This window comes from Lycium barbarum, chromosome 4, assembly GCF_019175385.1.
Source record: "Lycium barbarum isolate Lr01 chromosome 4, ASM1917538v2, whole genome shotgun sequence".
NCBI lineage: Eukaryota > Viridiplantae > Streptophyta > Magnoliopsida > Solanales > Solanaceae > Lycium > Lycium barbarum.
Window position 1 is genome coordinate 24,609,272 of NC_083340.1, and position 20,849 is coordinate 24,630,120.

The window sequence follows — 20,849 nt, forward strand, 5'->3', positions numbered from 1 at the left end:
CATGTGACTTCTAGTGGCTTCTTGCTCAGACCCTTCTCATCCACCCAAGATTTTCTAGTCACTCTGTACGAGTCGACATTCTATATTTGTTTTTGCCATTTATTAGTTTCTTTTTTTTTTGGTGTCAAATTGAATATTGTTTATACTGTGTTTATTTGTTGTTGTCTTTATAACAGTCCTAAATCATATTTGCTTCTTCAGAGGAATATATTTCATTTTAATTTAATTAGAAATTCGTATGCAATGTCCAAATACATACAAGATTTAATGAACTTTAACTCTTAGCTAGAAAGCTCCTAATTTATCTTAAAATACAAATTGAGCATTAATGAAACAGACTCAAATATTTTCAATAATTAAATAAAATACCTGAGATTTTTGGTGAAAATAGGATCTCTTGCCGTCGTACAATTTGAATAGAACAAAATGATTTTTTCAAATCTCTCATGTGTATTTTTTAACTTAAGATCTCATTTTCTTTTATTTAAATTGTAACTAGTCATAGAAAATTATTTTCCCAGACCAAACCAAATACAATATATATATATATATATAGAGAGAGAGAGAGAGAGGAATTAATGCAGTCAATTCGGAATTGATCACTTCACAAAATCGAACTTAATTATTAAACAAAAATCCATTTGAAACTTTGAAAGAGACAAGTGAAAATATTGGTATAAAGTCCTACTAAACCTTTCCAAAATAAATTACAAGAAAACATTATAGGAAGTAGACAGAGAAGTAGAAATTATGACTAGTAGGCAGTTTCTTCACTTAGTGCTTCTTCTTGTTCTCTCTATCATTTTCAATACAAGTTGTATTAATGCTAAGCTCCATCGTGATTTTTATCGAAATTCTTGTCCAAATGTGGAGTCTATTGTCCGATCAGCAGTTGAAGAGAAATACAAACAGACCATTGTTACAGCAGCAGCAACTCTTAGACTCTTCTTCCATGATTGCTTTATACAGGTATATATTCTTTCTTATTGTATCTTCTATCTCTCTAATTAAGTTGATCCATTTAATATATACATGATGCTTGCCCCTGTAGGAGTGGAACACTGTGTTTGTGATTTTGGTCTAGTTGATAAGAGTTTAGCTGTTAGATTATGTAAATATTTAGTCAAAAATATTTTGTAATCCTCTATTTTAGGATAGCATACGTTAGAATCAATTAGTCAAATTAGTTCCTAATTTGTAGCCTATAATTACGTTGTAAATGATGTATATTAACCTATTGAATGAATGAGAATAATCACGACAAATATTCTCTAACATAATCTAACAATAACTTTTGTGCACTAACCGTATATTGAGTAACTTATTTTACACCGTCAGATTAATATGACTTTACCAATAGTTAACTCACTACAATAAGCCTAACTTGGTAATATAAAAATAAAGTTAATAACCTGTTTTAACAAGTTAAAATATACGCCTACCGACAAGTTCATCTAATGCATAATTATACTTTCCACATGTCATTGTGTTCTATCTTACATTGCATCTTTCTTTTTTTTTTTTTTTTTTTTTTTACGCTAAAAGGTTCACATTCGATAGATTTTCAAAATCATGCATAATTGAGCATATAATATATGGGAAAAGTGAAAGGTATAGGCGATGGGTACTAGTCCATTCGTTGCAGGATGTAATCCTTTCTTTAGGATCTGTTTGATGTTAATTATCATAATCATAATACATAATTATCATAATCATAATTGTATTATCGTCTAGGCTTGATTAAAGCTACTCATAAAGGACACTCTTGTATTTCTTAACAGTTAAGCTTGTATATGAAATTTTTAAGGATTGAAGTCGTATACACTGGTAGCGTAAATACTTTTTGCACTATCAGTGTAATGTAATATGTGATGGTAGATAAGTAACCATTTTGACCAAGTTACTGAATCACAGAAATTTGCATGTAGTTAGCTTATAAGTAATCTGATCATGTAAATATTTTTTATATCTGACAGTGAATAAAACGAAACTCGAAATTTTAAGTCGACTGCGATTATAGATTACGGAATAGAAAACGCACTCAATATTCAATTTATTCTGAATTAATGGTTTACATGACAATGTCAGGGTTGTGATGCTTCCATCATACTGAGGTCCTCTGGAAATAACACTGCAGAAAAGGATCATCCAGATAATATATCACTCGCTGGAGATGGATTTGACACTGTTATTAAAGCCAAAGCTGCAGTTGATAATGTACCTGCTTGCAAGAACAAAGTCTCATGTGCTGATATCTTGGCCATGGCTGCTCGAGATGCCGTTGCACTGGTAAACAAATATACTCTTTCTTATAACTTCTCTATAATGACATGCTTTTTTAAGTTTTTGTTTATTTGATTGTTTAATTTACTTCTTATTTATATCAAGTTAATTACTTCACTGTAAAAATCGGTTGTTAGTTCCAAAATATGATTGCTCAATATGGAAACCGAAAACACTTTCAATTTGAATCATAGTTCAACCATGTATAATATGAGACAAGACACATTTCTTTGTATCTTTAGATGTGACAATACCTGAAGATGAATAATCTAGTTAACACATTAAAATTGTGATAGCACTTTTTTAGGAATCATAGTTCTACCATGTATTATGTGAGACTAGACACATTTCTTTGTATCTTTAGATGTGACAATACCTGAAGACGAATAGTCTAGTTAATACATTAAAATTGCGATAGCACCTTTTTAGGAATCATAGTTCGGCCATGTATAATATGAGACAACACACATTTCTTTATATATTTAGATGTGACAATACCTGAAGACGAATAGTCTCGTTAATACATTAAAATTGCGATAGCACTTTTTTAGGAATCATATTTCAACCATGTATAATATGAGACAAGATACATTTCTTTGTATCTTTAGATGTGACAATACCTGAAGACGAATAGTCTAGTTAATACATTAAAATTGCGATAGCACTTTTTTAGGAATCATAGTTCAACCATGTATAATATGAGACAAGATACATTTCTTTGTATCTTTAGATGTGACAATACCTGAAGACGAATAGTCTCGTTAATACATTAAAATTGTGATAGCACTTTTTTAGGAATCATATTTCAACCATGTATAATATGAGACAAGACACATTTCTTTGTATCTTTAGATGTGACAATACCTGAAGATGAATAATCTAGTTAACACATTAAAATTGCGATAGCACTTTTTTAGGAATCATAGTTCTACCATGTATTATATGAGACTAGACACATTTCTTTGTATCTTTAGATGTGACAATACCTGAAGACGAATAGTCTAGTTAATACATTAAAATTGCGATAGCACCTTTTTAGGAATCATAGTTCGGCCATGTATAATATGAGACAGCACACATTTCTTTATATATTTAGATGTGACAATACCTGAAGACGAATAGTCTCGTTAATACATTAAAATTGCGATAGCACTTTTTTAGGAATCATATTTCAACCATGTATAATATGAGACAAGATACATTTCTTTGTATCTTTAGATGTGACAATACCTGAAGACGAATAGTCTAGTTAATACATTAAAATTGCGATAGCACTTTTTTAGGAATCATATTTCAACCATGTATAATATGAGACAAGATACATTTCTTTGTATCTTTAGATGTGACAATACCTGAAGACGAATAGTCTCGTTAATACATTAAAATTGTGATAGCACTTTTTTAGGAATCATATTTCAACCATGTATAATATGAGACAAGACACATTTCTTTGTATCTTTAGATGTGACAATACCTGAAGATGAATAATCTAGTTAACACATTAAAATTGCGATAGCACTTTTTTAGGAATCATAGTTCTACCATGTATTATATGAGACTAGACACATTTCTTTGTATCTTTAGATGTGACAATACCTGAAGATGAATAATCTAGTTAACACATTAAAATTGCGATAGCACTTTTTTAGGAATCATAGTTCTACCGTGTATTATATGAGACTAGACACATTTCTTTGTATCTTTAGATGTGACAATACCTGAAGACGAATAGTCTCGTTAATACATTAAAATTGCGATAGCACTTTTTTAGGAATCATATTTCAACCATGTATAATATGAGACAAGATACATTTCTTTGTATCTTTAGATGTGACAATACCTGAAGACGAATAGTCTAGTTAATACATTAAAATTGCGATAGCGCCTTTTTAGGAATCATAGTTCAGCCATGTATAATATGAGACAAGACACATTTCTTTGTATCTTTAGATGTGACAATACCTGAAGACGAATAGTCTCGTTAATACATTAAAATTGTGATAGCACTTTTTTAGGAATCATATTTCAACCATGTATAATATGAGACAAGACACATTTCTTTGTATCTTTAGATGTGACAATACCTGAAGATGAATAATCTAGTTAACACATTAAAATTGCGATAGCACTTTTTTAGGAATCATAGTTCTACCGTGTATTATATGAGACTAGACACATTTCTTTGTATCTTTAGATGTGACAATACCTGAAGACGAATAGTCTAGTTAATACATTAAAATTGCGATAGCGCCTTTTTAGGAATCATAGTTCAGCCATGTATAATATGAGACAACACACATTTCTTTATATATTTAGATGTGACAATACCTGAAGACGAATAGTCTAGTTAATACATTAAAATTGCGATAGCACTTTTTTAGGAATCATAGTTCAACCAAGTATAATATGAGACAAGACACATTTCTTTGTATCTTTGGATGTGACAGTTAGGGGTGTTCAAATGAGACCAAGAAACCGATCCGAACCGGTAAAGCGAGTCAAACCGACTTAATAAACCGAAAACCGGCTCGGTTTGGTTTGATTTGGTTTTGAATTTTCAAAAACTGATAACATTTGGTTTGGTTTGGTGTTAAACAAAAAAAGAACTGAGTCAAATCAAACCAAACCGATAAACATATACGTATTTAAAATATGTATATGTTTAGAAATCCAATACTAATTCAAATAATTAGAAAGTAAAGTTTGGCCAATTTGTGTGAATTGCAAGAACTCCACTAGGAATCAAATGGTCTATGGATTTCAAAATTCGTTCTTGTTCTGTCACATTAAAGAACAAGGTATTAAATCTTGATCTTGTTACAAAACTCGTTCAGTTTCTAACTGAGCACTCCAGGAAGTTATTAGTCACTTCTTTTGTGTCTAATTAGCTTCACTTGCTTTGTCCTTGTGTACCTTACTTGTATCAATTTCATTGCATTATAAAATACGTCCTTAAAACCCGCAAAAATCGAACCAAACCGATAAAACCGACGAAACTGAAACCGATAGAATTTATACTATAATGGTTTGGTTTGGTTTCAATATTAAAAAAACCGACTTAATTAATTTAGTTTTGGTTTTAACCAAAAACCGAGTCAAATCGGACCATGAACACCCCCAGTGACAATACTTGAAGACGAATAGTCTAGTTATAAAACTGCGATAGCACTTTTTTAGGAATCATAATTCAACCATGTACAATATGAGACAAGACACATTTCTTTGTATCTTTAGATGTGACAATACCTGCAGACGAATTGTCTAGTTAATACATTAAAATTGCAATAGCACTTTTTTAGTAGTCTCGTTAAATCTTTAACTGTTATTATTATCAAATAATTGTTATGGTCACTTGTTATGATTATGAAGACGAAAATTTTGTAATAGTTAAGTATTGTATGTGTAGGCAGGAGGACCAAAGTATGCTGTTGAATTGGGAAGGAGGGACGGCAGAATGTCTTCACAAACTAGTGTACCTAACAATTTACCTCACTCTGACTTTCATTTGAAGAAGCTCCTTCCTATGTTTGCCTCTCGTGGGCTCTCTATCAGACATTTGATTGCCCTCTCAGGTATATTAACACTCTTCCAATTTCTTCTACATGTATTTACAATATTTTTATTTTTTCATTCGTAAACGATAACTATAAATTATCAGTTTCTTAAGGAGATGAATTTGGATTCTTCACTTTGCACTTAGAAATGTAGCCTAAATTGTCTATCAAGCAATAATCACTTATTTATGCAGGAGCACATACACTAGGATTTTCACATTGCAATCAGTTCTCAAGCAGGATATACAATTTTAACAGCAAGCACAAGGTTGATCCAACGATTGATGCAGCCTATGCTAAGAACCTCCAAGAAATGTGCCCACAAAATGCACCTTCGAGAGTAGTCATCCCATTGGATCCAGACACCCCTCAAGTGTTCGATAACACGTATTACAAAAACCTTCAGAGAGGGAAAGGTCTGTTCACTTCAGACCAGACACTGTTTACTAAAGGGGGATCAAGGAGAATAGTGAATATCTTTGCATCAAACAAGACAGCTTTCGAGAGGGTCTTCATTGCTGCCATGACAAAGCTTGGAAGGTTCGGGGTCAAAACCGGAGATCTTGGTGAAATTCGAAAAGATTGTGCTGTAGTGAACTAGTAAAACAGAAGTAGAGTAGATCAAAGATTTATTCTAGGACCATTGTGCAGTACTTATTTCAATTTCCAATAGTTACGCAATGAGGTTTAATCCTGTTAATGAAGATCCGGAGTACATAAAAATGACTTACTCGCTACCTCACAGAAGCACCTACTTTGCTCCTAGCCTAGCACTAATAATGCACACTTGCTCAGTAGTCTCCTAGAATCCATCCAATCCCCTATCCGCGCCCCGAAAAAGGAAGGATAAAAATTCACACACACGAGGCCTCTCTCATCACCACATCAAACTGAAAACTGAGATCCGAAAATACACCGTTCGATCTCCAAATGGACACTAGTATAAATAATTCAATCAAACAGTGTTTTCTCAATCTAAGAGAACAAATGACTACATGAGTAAGTTTTGGGAAAGTTGAACATAAAACATATGTGGAAGATAGCAGACCTGACAAACAACTTCTACATTACCTGTCTACTCCGCTTCCACCCCGTTAACCACATCCCACCCCACAATCTTCTAAACATAGATGCTAAATGAGAAGTAAACAAGAATTATCATTCTAAACTACAGCGCCTAGTGTTGAACAATTATAAGAACAAAAGAATTAGCATTTACAACAGATGGTTGGCACCAATAGCATCCAATTAATGGAACTTTCACAAAGTTATGGCACTTCTATCCATCCCACAAATGTATGACAATTCCTTCTCGCTAGATGAACCCAGCCAAAAGGATACAAGTTTGTCCAAGATTTCTTCAAATATTGAAACCCTGGAAAAAATTCCCAGCTTGTTCTATTGTGATGAGGGGAGTACCAATAATATCAAGTAAAAATATGCTACTCGGTTATTCTCTATCTCTATTGAAGTCAGATCGCCAAAACATCCATAGATTTAGAACTAGTACCTCAGGTCAGTCCCTGAATGGATGAACAACATGTGGTTCCGGACCATGATTTTTTCCAGTCTATTTGTCAACATCTGAAGAAGCTCTGCAACAATGCTATGCAGCGCTTCCTTGGTGAAAATTAGATCACTTGAAAACTTAAATAGGGGTCATATGGGAAAGCGATCATAACACATAATTCAGACGCTAGTAATCTTCTCCAGGCTCTTGTAGAACCGATCCCGAACTTCTTCCTGACACTTAAGGTTCTAGTTCAGCTCATCCATGAGATTCACTATCTAAGCCAGCCAGCTGATTGCTGCACTACCTATGGCTTTCCGTCACTAATTGTGGCATCAATGCTCCAATCACATTCAACAGGACAGCAGAATCTCCATTCTCAAGGCGACTTGATTCCCCAGATTTACAAATGGTTAAGTCTCATTAAGAGAAATTGCAGCTTGTCCAATTGACGCATTACTAGACACCGAATTTTTTACTTCCACATTAGTATCTTGGTCATCCATATCAATGTGGTTTTCACCAGACAATTCAGGCTTGGTACAGGCATTTGTCAGACCATTAAGGGTGCTATTATGGCAAACTTCTCCCGAGACATCCTTTTTGGCACATCGGTTCAATGGGCGTTTCTGAAGAAAGCCAGGGGCAAACAGTGGCTTAAACTTTGCGCCAGAAATACTCCCTCCATCCGATTTCAGGACCGCATTGTGAATTCCGTGTGGCGAAATCTTTTCGTTCTGGTTATCTTTGTCTGGCATTTCAGTGGACTTCTGTAACTTCGCATTGTGAGAGATGCCACCAAATTTTGAGGCAGAGGATGAAGCATCATCCAGCATTTCACCATTTGTGGCAACAGAATCCTCATTAAAGGAAGAATTCAACAGACAGTCATCGGTGGTTCTTTGACATGGGTCAGTATCATTTTTACGGTCAGACAAGGGGGATTTTATTTCACATTTCTGGATCTCAACTTCAGCCGAAGTGCTAGCACCAAAAGAACTATTGGATACCACTCTAGGGCAAGAACTTCCTATAGCTGCACTGTATGGTTTAACATCCTGCATCTCCTGCTGGACAAGAGAACTTGCCCCAAAATCTACCTCCTGATCCTCCATTCCACCCTCAGGGTTGGTCAAGGAGAATAGCTCCTCTTCGTCCCTGATAATCTTAGCTTCTGAACCATTAACAGTTGGCGGTGAAACAGAATCAACAACTGTAGCTGGAGACACTGTTGCACGGAGACATTTAACAAGGTGGTCTGTCGAACCCGGCTTGTCTTCCACTTTAACTGTGGGGTGGTCCTCTTTCTTCACAAGTTCAAGAGGAAATAAGCATGTTGGCCGAGGGTAGATCCTGTCAAAAGCAAACACAAATCAAGATCATTTGCTGCCAAAGGAAAAGCAACATGTTAAATAGATACGAACAGATGATGGATCAATTAGATAATATAAAGTTACCTGCTATATAAGAGCATGTATGCTCCCTGCGAAAGCACTTCATCCAAATCAACACTAACCACCTAACAAAATTTGTAAAATAAGTCACAAATATTTTGAAGTATGAAAGGAAAAATAAATTAAGAAGTGTCTACGCAAGAATTGATTGTACTGAGATCATGCTGCTTGACGTAAAATATTAAGTGATGACTTTTACTAATACGGCTCACGCGCTCTTAACTCCAACAGCACCTATACTCTCAGTTTGACATTGTTGCAAACCCAAACATACGCTAAGAATCAATAGCTAAACAGAGAAGATGGTGTCACATCGTACCTGACGACACTGAAAATTTCTGAAAGGTGGCACAACAAGGGGAGGTGCCAATAATACCTGTTTCTTATACTTTTTGTTTGCATATACATATATACCCAGGCAAGTTTGTATACAAGCTAAAATCATAGAGTAGATTCTAACCTAAAGAATAGAAACATTATATTTCTCAAATAGATTCATCTATTAAACCAATTAAAACCTTCACAAGTACAAAACTAAAAGAAACGTAAAGTTTTCATTTTATACTTCTGGTGGATTATCTTGGGAATTGGCACGTATATGATACGAGTGAGCAGTCTCTAATAACTTTTAGTGCAAGCGGGAAATGCGCTAAGCATGTCACACCCATTTGACACAAGTACATCAAGGCAAATGAAGGAGCCAACAAATAAGAATAATTGAGATATGAGAGAACACAATTAGCTTATAGCCAAAATGCTTCTTCAAGCAGTAGTAAATTTTTTTTTTTTTGACAAGGTAACATACTGTATTAATAAATCAGCAGCATAAAGTGCTGGAATCCAAAAATTTACAGCTAGAAGTAGTAATATTTTTATTGTCAAACGGATCAATTTACTAGCAGATGTCAAGGTCAATATAGCATTTCACCAGGATATAGCAACTTATATAAATTTCCAAACTTCAGATATCACATTGTAGATTAATAGCACAGAACAATATAAATGAAAGTCCAACATACCAAATTCAGCAACCAACCAATGCATTTCGCGAATTGGACAGCATACAAGATAAAACAAGAGGGTGTAGAGCAAGGGAGATGTTTCTACCTTGCAGTCATCGATCCTGTACCAACTTCCGCAGAAATCCTTGATATAGCATATGTAATGGCCGAAAAATGACGCATTCAACATATCCACATGAACAATAACTGCATATAGCTTGTAAATATCATTGCCGTCTCCTGCTTCGCTCATGTACGGACGGAGATCCAATGTTTCAGGGAAATTAACCCTCTTATTTAATTTGCCAAACCTACCACTCTGCATAGAGATTTTGGACATAAATAAACAAAACTAGCTGAAATCTAGAACACAAACTCACGGAGTTTGCTTCTAAGAATAAATTGGAACTTAGGGGTGAGGAATGTTAATAGAGAGAAATACACTCCCTGAGTTATTGTAATTCACCCATCCCATAGAGAAATGCAAATTCTATTTTGCAGTACTAGAAATTTTTTAACAATAGCAATTAGAAACGCTACACTTAGGGAAAAAATTATCCTTTTGTTTTACAACCTAGGGTGCATTATTGTCTCCGAGTAGAACCCAACTGAAGAAAAAAGCAAATCAAATAATCTTTTCATAATAACTTTTTTATGTTAAGCCATTATTATGAAAAGATTATCAGAATTTCTTTTTTCCTACAATCGGGTTCTGTGCAAAGATCCTGTCTAGCGTTTCTAATTGCTATTATCTTTTCTAGAACTGCATTGCAAATTCTCTCTAACTTAAGAAATTATTATTTCTTTATAGATGTTCCTTTAAGCATACTGTGTCTTATTATACAGAGCCTACCTCTGACGAATTAATTTTATGTTAGGTGGCAAATAGTGAACTCATTTCCTTTCAAGGACAAAAAAATCCACATGACGTAACATTGGACATCCCTGAAGAAAAATATTTATGTGAGATTAGAGTTGATGTTAGATCTTAATTGTCAGCTGAAGGTACAGCTGGAGTATGTACATCCCAGATATGTACATCCTAAATTGCACATCTCTGCTTCAGCTGGACTTCCATCAGACCCCCTTTTTCCTGTAGGCTTACGGACCTAAAGACATTCAATGTTGATGTGACTCCACAAAGCTTTGGCTGAAACTTTCTTTTTTGAGAAATACATTTTGACAGTCTCTTTTTTTGAGAAATCTTCAGAATACACATTGACAGTCTCTTTTCACAATTGAGGTGACAATCCAGTTTGTTCAACACCAGAACAATCCTGAAGGACCCAAACATGAAATATCCACTCGCATCCCATGGTTAAATGATAACAAGAATAAACAATTATGCTCTACTTGTAAGGACCCACTATCAAAATCCAGGCAATATAAACTAACAATAAAAGAACATCGTTTTTTTAGAATGGTAAGTGCCAACTCTTTGATGATAAAACAGCACGAAATGCTGGAAAATATACAAAAAACCAGTGAGCAAAAAGGCAAAAAAAAGAGGCAAAAGAAAGATTTGACTAATTGCTAAAGCCTCACCTAGACATGTAGAAGTTCTAGAGCCACTAATATGGTATCCGCATCCTTTACCAAATCCATTGTCTCCATGATTGGGGACAAACAATTAAAATTTAACCGCATTTCAAGCTGTTAAACTTTATTTTCTAAACAATTTACACAACATATTGCTGCTGCATGTATACATCTAAACAACAGAAAATCAGTAAAGCCGGCTATTTCATTAGAATCTGTCCACTTTATTCTCTAGGGAGAAGTCTTAGTCCTCTCGAAAGCAAAAAGGGTGGATTCCTACTGGGACTGCTGATTTTCTCGCTTTTCATTCCCAGAGTAAATTCCTTCTAATTTTTCTTTGCTTCTTTATGAACAAACCATAAATGTCCTCTAGTTATGCATCCGCACTCCCTTTGTCCCATTTAATATGAAATATTACTATGGGGGAGTCAAACTACTTTTTGTTTGACTATAGTTTTTTCAATATTTTCTAAATATAAATAGTTGAAAAAGAAATTGCATTTTATAGAACTTTTTATAAGTAGTTCCTAAATATGTAATTTGACTTCAAAAAGATTGAAGAATTGAAGTTTGATTAACACCAAAAATTAAACATTTTGGCCCTTACTCTTTTGTTGATAAGTCCTTACTCTCCTACCATTACATTCTTTCTGGAAGGAGGAGGGTTCATTTTTCCTTTTCATTTCTCATATGTTATAAATTTTGCAGTTTCTACTTGCAGTACTAGAAAAATGGAACCGTCGAAGAAGAAGGGTGCCAAGGGGGGAAAAAGGAATTAAGAGTTTAGCATGCAGTTGATTTCCATTATACTTGTGGTCAACGCTTTGATTCAGAATCTGGTGTTTCTGGTTACGATTCACACTTCTTTTCCATCTTCACTTGAAGGATTGAATAACTTCCTTTAACGTTTCAACTCCTTTGAAGTACTTTTACATGGTAGCCATGATGTGGGCTATTTGTCTTTAATGATAAGTTAAAAAGTAGTCCACTATTTGTAGTATCTACATCTTTTATTGGACTATGGCCAAAAGAATCCCATCCAGAGAAGAGGACCACCTTGATGCGGCAATGATTTTCTGGAGAGATGAAAATAGGAAATGAGCCTTTCTTCTAATTCTCTAAAGAATTTTTGGTATTTGATAACACGTTCATGCAGGACAAGCATGACCCGTCATTTTTTCACATGAGAGATATAGGTCATTGACCACTAACTAAAGACGGATAGGTCCTAGAAAGAGAGGAAGGATCATTCATTTACAAGTTTGGAAAAAAAAAAAAACTTGTTCAAGGGCTATAGTTTATAGTGCACTTTACCCTAGATGGTTGAAGCACAATAAATAGCAAAATGAAACCAACCTGAAACCTTTTCAAGGCAATTGTTAAGATATTTGGTGCCCTCCTGACCATTAGGCGCTTCCACGCCTTGACATAGTCATTGCATCTGCAAGAACAATCATAGTTGTTGATTAACGATTAAGTAGCACTATCAAATCAACTGTGCCTCAATCTAAAATAGTTGGAGTCGGCTAAGTTCAGCAGTTAAACTATTTTTGCATTGGTCGGCAACCAACACAACGTAACTAGTGAGCTTTAAATAATTCTCACTCAACCCGCAAGGGTGGCTCAGTTGGTTGAGCATGGGGCTTTCATAATGGAGGTCTCAGGTTCAAAACCCCCTGCCTACGACAGCAGGGGATTGATTTGCCTTTTGGGTCGATCTCATCGCACGGGGCTTGCCTAGTGCGGGTTACCTCTCCTGTGTGGTTTGCGAGCTATTGCATAGGAGCTGGGTTTACCCTGTGCGCACCCAAGGGGTAGCGGCTGCGGGTTCCCATGTCATCAAAAAAAATATATATATTCTCACTCATGGTAAATTAAATGTGTCATCCAATAGAAAAAAGAACGCATAGGATCAATTGAAAACTAACATAAAAGTTAGTACCCAACCACAAAGATTTTTTAAGATGTATGTGAGATTAGTCATTAAATACTTTCCAAACGATAACTAAGTCAAAAAAATAGGACAGAAGAGTGTCAGATGTCTATATTAGTCCATGTTATTAGATACAGATGAACATAGAAATCTGGGAATAGAATCAATCAGCATTGTAAGGTAAATATGAAACTATACATCATCAAAGGACAACAAAAATGGCATTCCAGATTGTAAACAGGATGCAATTCATCATTAGCATGAAGAATCTCACCCATCACATCTGTACAAGTTATCTCCATCAAGCCATTCTCTTGCTGTGAATTGATCTAAGCATTCCTCCAAAGATTCAGCATCCCCGTGAATCTCCACTGTCAGATCCATCATATTTTCAAACTGATTTGAAACATTACTGCATTCTGTACATATGACCTAAAAATAGAAATAACTCATTTAGGCAGAGAAGGAAAGGGACAAGATCAGAAAAACACGAGCAAAAACACATGTGCAGCTTGAAATATCAAAAAACACAAAATATTTAGCAGAATACCTAATTATCCCCCTAAACTGGGCACCAGTAATTACGAGGACACCTAACTATTCGTAGTCCTAATTTCCCCCTGGACTTGGCTATTTAATAGCCTTTACCCATGAATACCCTCTCTTTTAGGCGTGTGGGAGTGAAGCAAAATCAAAAAAGCAGCTTCCAGGTGGGGTATTTTTCAACTGTTAACTGCCACGTGGTTATTTACAAACGTTTATTTGTTCACATTGCAGCTTTTCAAGACAATGTTGAGAAATTTTCTTTAACATCATGGGAATATCTTCGGTGTAAACACAGAAGATTAATAGTCTTTTAGAGGTTTAGAATTCCCAGAGTGTAGCAAGAAGATTAATACAGATATGGACTATCCCTATAAGCATATTGTGGACTAGATGGCTGGAAAGGAACAAGCCATGCTTTGAGGGGAAGAGGATGCAGATAGTCAAACACAAATATATCAAGAATCTATATTTTTGGTTTAAGAGTTGGTGTGATGTCACGTACTCTTTTCTGTACCATTTTAATAAAAACCTTTAACTATCAAAAAAAAAAAAATCCTCTTGCTTCTTAATGTATAAAGCATATTGTACCCCAACGTTACATCTTCCTATTTCTTCTTTAGATGCATTGGCTATTTGTTCCAACTATGTATTTCTTCTTTTCCGGGCCAAATTTGTTAAAAAAAGCTTTAATCAAAATAATAGAGTGCCAACTACTGATGAAAGAATAATAGAGTACCAGCTGTGTATTTCTTTTTATTTCTTCTTTAGATGCAATGATTATTTATTTCAATTGTATATTTTTTCTATTCGGGCCAAATCAGTAAAAGAAAATTGGCTAGAGCTCCCATTATTTTAACCAAGAAAAAAAGGTTTAGCCAAAATAATGAAGTTCCAATTGTGTATTGCTTTTTTATGCCTTCTTTACATGCAATGGCTATTTATTCCAAATGTTTATTTTTTCTTTTTTGAGACGAATATGTAACAGAAACTTGGTTAGAGCTCTCCATTAGTTTTAGCCAATTAAAAAGTTTTAGCCAGAATAATTCATTTCAATTAAGTATTTCTTTTTGTTCACCTTTAGACGCAATGACTATTTGCTTCTATGCATTACTTCTTTTATCAGGCCAAATCTGTAAAAGTGTGATGAAACTCCATTATTTTTAGCCAGATACAAAATTTATCCTAAACAATGGAATTCCAGATACATTCTTTTAAAAAAAATTATCCAGAAAAGTTGATCTAAAAAGTTAATGAATTTAAAAAAGCAAAAAAAATATTTTTTATTTTTAAAAGATGCCACGTGGACAAAACTTCCACGTGGCATGTGTTCCACGGGATGAGATCGTCCAGGGAGTAAAGGTTATTAATAGCCAAGTCTAGAGGGTAATTAGGAATAAAAATAGTTTAGGTGTGCACTGAATAAACGGTGCCAAGTTTAGGTGAGTAACTAGGTATTCTCCCAAAATATTTTGATAATGCAACATTTGAAGTATAGAAAAATTCAAGTCCTTTTATGTTACTTTGGATAATGACATCTATGTCTTCTCCATCATAGATTAAAGTTACCTGAGACTGCAGGTGACCCCCAAATATGTGCTGAATAAGTGTTGTCTCCTGTGTGTTAGGAGGAACAGCCTTCTCTCCACCAAATTCATCGAGGCACAGAGACTGCATCGTGTCAATCGCAAACCTACAAAAAATGGCAATTTTTATTATTTCATGTAAAATATGCTTCCGGACACGACCCACAGCCGACTATACCACATTGAACACTATAGCGGAAAATACTTATCAGACTTCCTCTAAGATACTCATCAAATTTACTTTATGAAAAGAAACATACCTCATAAATTCATGGGCATCCTCCTGTTTACCATACCCAAGATTACCACCAATATTAGGCAACCGTGAAAGTATGTTGATTGGTGAGAAGGGCTGCTGACTCCGACTAACCCGTTCTACATGGTGTTGAAATTCGCAAAGGAAGCACCAACCATTCCGCCTACCTGAGGGAAGAGAAAGTAAAGTGCATAACATTAAGAGCTATTCCAATTACTTCAAAAGAAGCGCTAGTTCGTATACTTGCTCTAATAAACGCATTTACATTCTCTCAAATGGCCTTTCTCCAACAAGTAGGCAACAAGTGGCTTAGTATATGTCAGACATTGTAGAACCACATTAGCAAAGCAACTGCATAAGAACCAAAAAGAATATATTTAAAATATAGATAATAAAACAGATGGAATATTAAACAATTCTTGGTTGCTTAAGTCTAAAATGAGGGAGTACCTGTTTCCGCAATTAAGGAGTCCACAAGGTGGGAAACCTGGGCTATCCCAGTTAAAGAGTTCCAAGAATTCCTCATATGGGAAAAGTTCCTAAATGATTAAACCAAACTTAAGTCAGGTGTTATTAAACGCATAGCTGTGTAATTAAACGGTATATACCTTCTTCGAATGGTCTAGTATCTTAGAGGTTCCACTAGCATGAGTCAGTGAAACTGCAGAAGATTTACTCCCTTGCAAAGAACTGCCTTTCCCAGATAACTGAAAATCCTTGCATTGAAATTTGTGTCCAGAGTTCCAATGAGATCTTTGGCAAGTTTCAGAGCTATGAGAGAAAGAGAGAGGAAAAAAAAACAGTAGTTAACTAAAACATCACTCTAGAGTATGTAAGGAAAAAGAAAAAGATCATGGTCACCCTGAGCAGTTCTTTAAAAGTGAAAAGCGAAAAGGACAAGGTCTATCAGGCTTTAAGCGAAAAAACGAGTAGTAGAACACACACTTCTTTGAAGTGAAGCACACAAGTTATGTAAAATTACAAAAAGGGAAAAGGGCAAAAATGCCCCTGTAGTATACAAAATTAATCAAAAAATTGATCTATCATAAAAAAACTATACAAAGACCAAGTTTACACTCTGTATTTGGGCCTATTCAACCCCGGTCCTTAGAGAAAATCTCTTCCAATTTATCATCACATACTGTGTTTATGCCATCAAGTAGTAGCTTTTACACAAAAATAAAAATAACCGCTGTTGACACCAATTGATTGAAGTCAAATTACTCTATCAGGCCGGCGCTCTGTATATTACAACTATGAATAAAAAGTATAACAGGTTGTTGCAGATGGCTAAATTAGGGAAATTAGACCAAAAAATGGGCACTGTTCTCACCGTATAAGCAAAGTTATTTTATTGATATTGATACTGATACTATTTTAGTATAGATACTGATACTATTTTAGTATAGGTATTGATGCTATTGTAGATTTTGTGTAAACATACAAAAAGTTACTAAGTCTGGGCTTTAGATTCCTATATTTTATTTTATTTTTGAGTAAAAGGTAACTAGCTTTAGATTCCTATATATATAGATGTTATCATGAATTGTGGATATGGGGCCACGATAAATTGTGTTGTCAAAGGCAAAAAGAGAGAAAAAAACATTAAAGTTTGTTGCGGCTATAAGCGCGTGCCAACGAAGAAATGAAGGGAATGATCAAAATCTAAATGTAATTAAAAAACAGTAACTGTAAAGGCAAATAAGAATCGAGAAAAATTAAAATCAGGTGAATAAATTATAGCCTAGGCTTTAAGTGCATAACACAAATGATAGGAAGTATACTGTGAAATCGGGATACAAATGGATTAAGGCCCACAATGAAGTCACTGATCACTGGCCATGGAAATTGATCTGGAAACTAAAGTTTATCTGCTTCAGCTGGACTGCACTCTAGGAGAAATGTTTGACCCGAGACAACCTTATCAAGAGGAAGTTTCAGGCTAGTCAACAGATGCCATATGTCACAGGGAGCTAGAAACAAACAATCACTTATTTCTGCACTGTATAGTTGCTACAGATTTTTGGAACATGTTCTGTTCTCTTTTGGAGTTAACTGGGTTATGCCACATAGTGCCAAGGAGGCTTTCGAGTCCTGGGGCAGTTGGAAAGTTGACAACACCATCAAGACAATCTGGAGAATGGTACCTACTGGAAATTTTTGGTGTTTATGGAATGAAAGAATAGAAGATGCTTTGCCGAACAATCAACTCCCAACCGCACCCTAAAAGCTAGATGTCTACTCTCCTTATTTAGCTGGGCATATGTTACCCCTGTAGATTCCCCAGAACCCTTTTGGAACTTTGTTAGCTCTCTGTATCTTAGATAATGCACCTGTAATGTAGCTAGCGAGGCTGACTTTTGCTTTTTGCGGCTACCATGTAGCCTTTACTTTCTACTTGTATATTTTGCATCTTTGATGCCTTTTATGAATGAATCAATTACTTCATCGAAAAAAATTACTTATAGTTTAGTATCGGTCTCTTCAAGACAAAGCCCCTGGGCAACGAGGCAAACACTGAGCTGAAGAGTCACTTTAAGTACACAGCCTACGTTTCACCTAGCTTGAGGACTTAAAGCGCGCCTCAACCAAGCTTTTGACAAAAAAGGCGAGAAGTTACTTCATATGGTTAGGGCTCTATATACCAGTACAGAAGAAAATAGGAGAAAACTATAATCGTGCATTTATAACCAAATCGTACACTCCCACAAAATTGATCGCTGTGGAGTGCGAACACAAGGACACTGATAAAGTAGTAAATTGTTATGTGGCTAATAGTAACATAGGAATTACTACACAGTTAATAATAATATAAGAGGTGTCATATGGTGACTAATAAAACACTAACAACCAGAGGCAGATCCAAGATTTAAACTCTAAGGGTTCAATCTTAAGATCTTAGCATTGAACCTATTATATTTTTGAAGTTATGGGTTCATATCTACTATTTATTACAATTTTAATAATTTTATGCTCCAAAGTACCTAGAGTGCTAGATACGCCTCTGCTAACAACAGTTTCCCTGTAGCTACTACATGTACTCTCTTATTCCATATTCTACCCCGTATAAAATAACACAAATGCAGAATTTAATCCATAAATCAATAGCTGCAAGTCTCCTTTGTTGCAATAGAAACATTGTATTACAGCTTGTTTGGATGGTCGTTACCTTATTTCTTTTTCTCAGTTATCTAATAATCCTTTTTATAGTATTTCTACCCCGTACCCTACTTTTCTTGTGGGTTTATCCTTCAAATTGCTAGCGTATGACACCATGTAATGAGGGGAAACGCTACAATCTATCCAAACATTGTATTCATCAAAACAATACAGTACGATACAATACAACACAGACCTATCCAAACATTAGTGTTAGTGTCTGGGAGTATTATTTCTAATGCAATCAAACTACCCCTGAAGCTGGGTCTGTGTGTGTAGCTGCTGCAGTGAAGTTACTATAGAGGTAATACTAGTACTGTATTTATAAGGAGAAAAAAGGATTAAACATAAAATTAACAATTAATTTATGAGGACGCTGTAATAGTACCAGTATTTAACCATCTTGCAACGAGAACATTGTTTAGTGGTGATATTAGCACATACAACGCAACCTTCGGGGGTTTCCATGCTCCTCCTCCGATCACCAAAACTCGGCGAAGAAGAAGAGTCAAAATTAGAGGAGTCGCCGTCGTCAACAACGAAGTACTTTGAAGCGGTGCTTTTGACAAGGTAAAGTAGCGTAATTACGACAGCTATAGCCGTCAATACCAATTGCAAGTAGGAATTCAGATCCACTGCTACATGCATTACAATAGTTATACTAACAATTATTCTCCTTCTCTCATATATGGTAACTCTAGCATTGAATTGGAATTGGGGAAATTGGGGCAACTTTGGAATAATTTTGGGGAATCTTCGTATGGAATTTTAAATTTCTGGAAAATGAAGGAAGGTTTCTTTTTCTTTTTCTTTTTCTTTTTGTTTTTTCTTTTTTTGAAGGTTTGATTGATTTTGATGGTTCAATTGACAAGCTGAATGTGTGTGCACCTTCTCAAGACAAAACAAAATACTTAGAAGAGCAAAGAAAACACATATTTATGACATCTCTATAAATATATACATTTGGAGTTTCTATCTTTCACATATATTTAATTTTGTTTATATTGATATGTATTACTATTTGCTTCTGGAAAATGTATAGTTTTGGAATTTTCATAACAGGGATTATGTATTTTTAATTAGAATATTTTGTTCTTTGAATGTACTGAAAGTTGAAAAAGTGAGGAAGATATGGTAAATTTTCATGACCAAACACTTTTATTTTTTTAAAAAAAAATTATTACAAGTAAAAGTTTAGCTAATCAACTGAGCTATTCGATCCCTACGATGATCAAACACTAATTTTCAAATAAAGTGAAAAAAATTCATAATTCTCATGGCTAAACAGCTCCTAAATTTCTGTAAAATGAAGGAAAGTTTCTTTTTTTTTTTTTTTCTTTTTTTGAAAGTTTGGTTTGATTGTTCAATTGGTGTTCTGTCAGCACAAGTTAATGTGCACTTCTCAAGACAGCACCTTCTCAAGACAAAACAAAATAGAAGAGGAAAGAAAACACATACTTATGAGATCTCAATAAATACATTTGGAATTTCTATTTTTCAGATGTTTATTTTTGTTTCTTTTAGTAAGTCATTTACTGAAAAAGCTATGTAGTTTTGGGATTTTCATAAATAATTTTGGGGATATGTTTAAAGTTGCTTTATATCTTGTCGTTTTATTATTCTTTCACTATAAAGCTAATAAATTCATCTTATTTGAGTACTACGAATCTTCTTCTTCTTTCCAGAAGTGTCTGCCAAGTTTTAAATATTTTCTTTTTACCAAAGAAAGAAAGCACTTCAAAGTCTTTTATGATTTTGTTTTTTGGCATAACAAAAGTATAATTAGAGCCTGTTTGGATGCGCTTATGCTGCAAACAGCTTATAAGCTAAAAAAAATAAGTTGGGTAGTCTAACTTATTTTTTTTTTGCTTATAAGCTGTTTTCAGCTTATAAGCTGTTTTAGATAAGCTAAGTCAAATGAACTCAATTATTTTTTTAAGCTTATTTTAAACACAAAATGATTTTAAGCTGGCCAGCCAAACACTCAAAAAAGCTGAAAATAGCTTATAAGCAAACTTATAAGCAAGTTAT

At 34.6% G+C, this 20,849-nt stretch overlaps 2 protein-coding genes across 2 annotated transcripts; one reads left to right on the forward strand and one right to left on the reverse strand.

The window, feature by feature from the left end:
• Positions 1-694: 694 nt before the first annotated feature.
• LOC132635608 (peroxidase 16-like) lies at positions 695-6,554 on the forward strand. The gene is made up of 4 exons (XM_060352064.1): positions 695-969; positions 2,089-2,289; positions 5,690-5,855; positions 6,032-6,554. The coding sequence occupies exons 1-4, from the start codon at positions 751-753 to the stop codon at positions 6,436-6,438; spliced, it is 993 nt and encodes a 330-aa protein (XP_060208047.1). The 5' UTR covers positions 695-750; the 3' UTR covers positions 6,439-6,554.
• Positions 6,555-6,755: 201 nt separating this feature from the next.
• LOC132635607 (ubiquitin carboxyl-terminal hydrolase 18-like) lies at positions 6,756-19,744 on the reverse strand. The gene is made up of 11 exons (XM_060352063.1): positions 19,207-19,744; positions 16,268-16,430; positions 16,110-16,198; positions 15,925-16,010; positions 15,664-15,826; positions 15,387-15,510; positions 13,549-13,706; positions 12,698-12,782; positions 9,909-10,121; positions 8,805-8,866; positions 6,756-8,700 (listed from the first exon to the last, which is right to left on the reverse strand). Exons 1-11 carry the CDS (start codon positions 19,464-19,466, stop codon positions 7,761-7,763), a joined length of 2,343 nt encoding a protein of 780 aa, XP_060208046.1. The 5' UTR covers positions 19,467-19,744; the 3' UTR covers positions 6,756-7,760.
• Positions 19,745-20,849: the final 1,105 nt, after the last annotated feature.

Coding starts and splice junctions, on each gene's coding strand:
- LOC132635608 (XM_060352064.1), top strand. CDS start 751: ATGACTAGTAGGCAGTTTCTTCACTTAGTGCTTCTTCTTGTTCTCTCT. Junction 2,290..5,689: donor CTCGAGATGCCGTTGCACTG/GTAAACAAATAT, acceptor TTGTATGTGTAG/GCAGGAGGACCAAAGTATGC. Junction 5,856..6,031: donor ACATTTGATTGCCCTCTCAG/GTATATTAACAC, acceptor TTATTTATGCAG/GAGCACATACACTAGGATTT.
- LOC132635607 (XM_060352063.1), bottom strand. CDS start 19,466: ATGCATGTAGCAGTGGATCTGAATTCCTACTTGCAATTGGTATTGACG. Junction 16,431..19,206: donor TGCAAGATGGTTAAATACTG/GTACTATTACAG, acceptor TTTCTCTCATAG/CTCTGAAACTTGCCAAAGAT. Junction 15,511..15,663: donor GATGCCCATGAATTTATGAG/GTATGTTTCTTT, acceptor CATTTTTTGTAG/GTTTGCGATTGACACGATGC.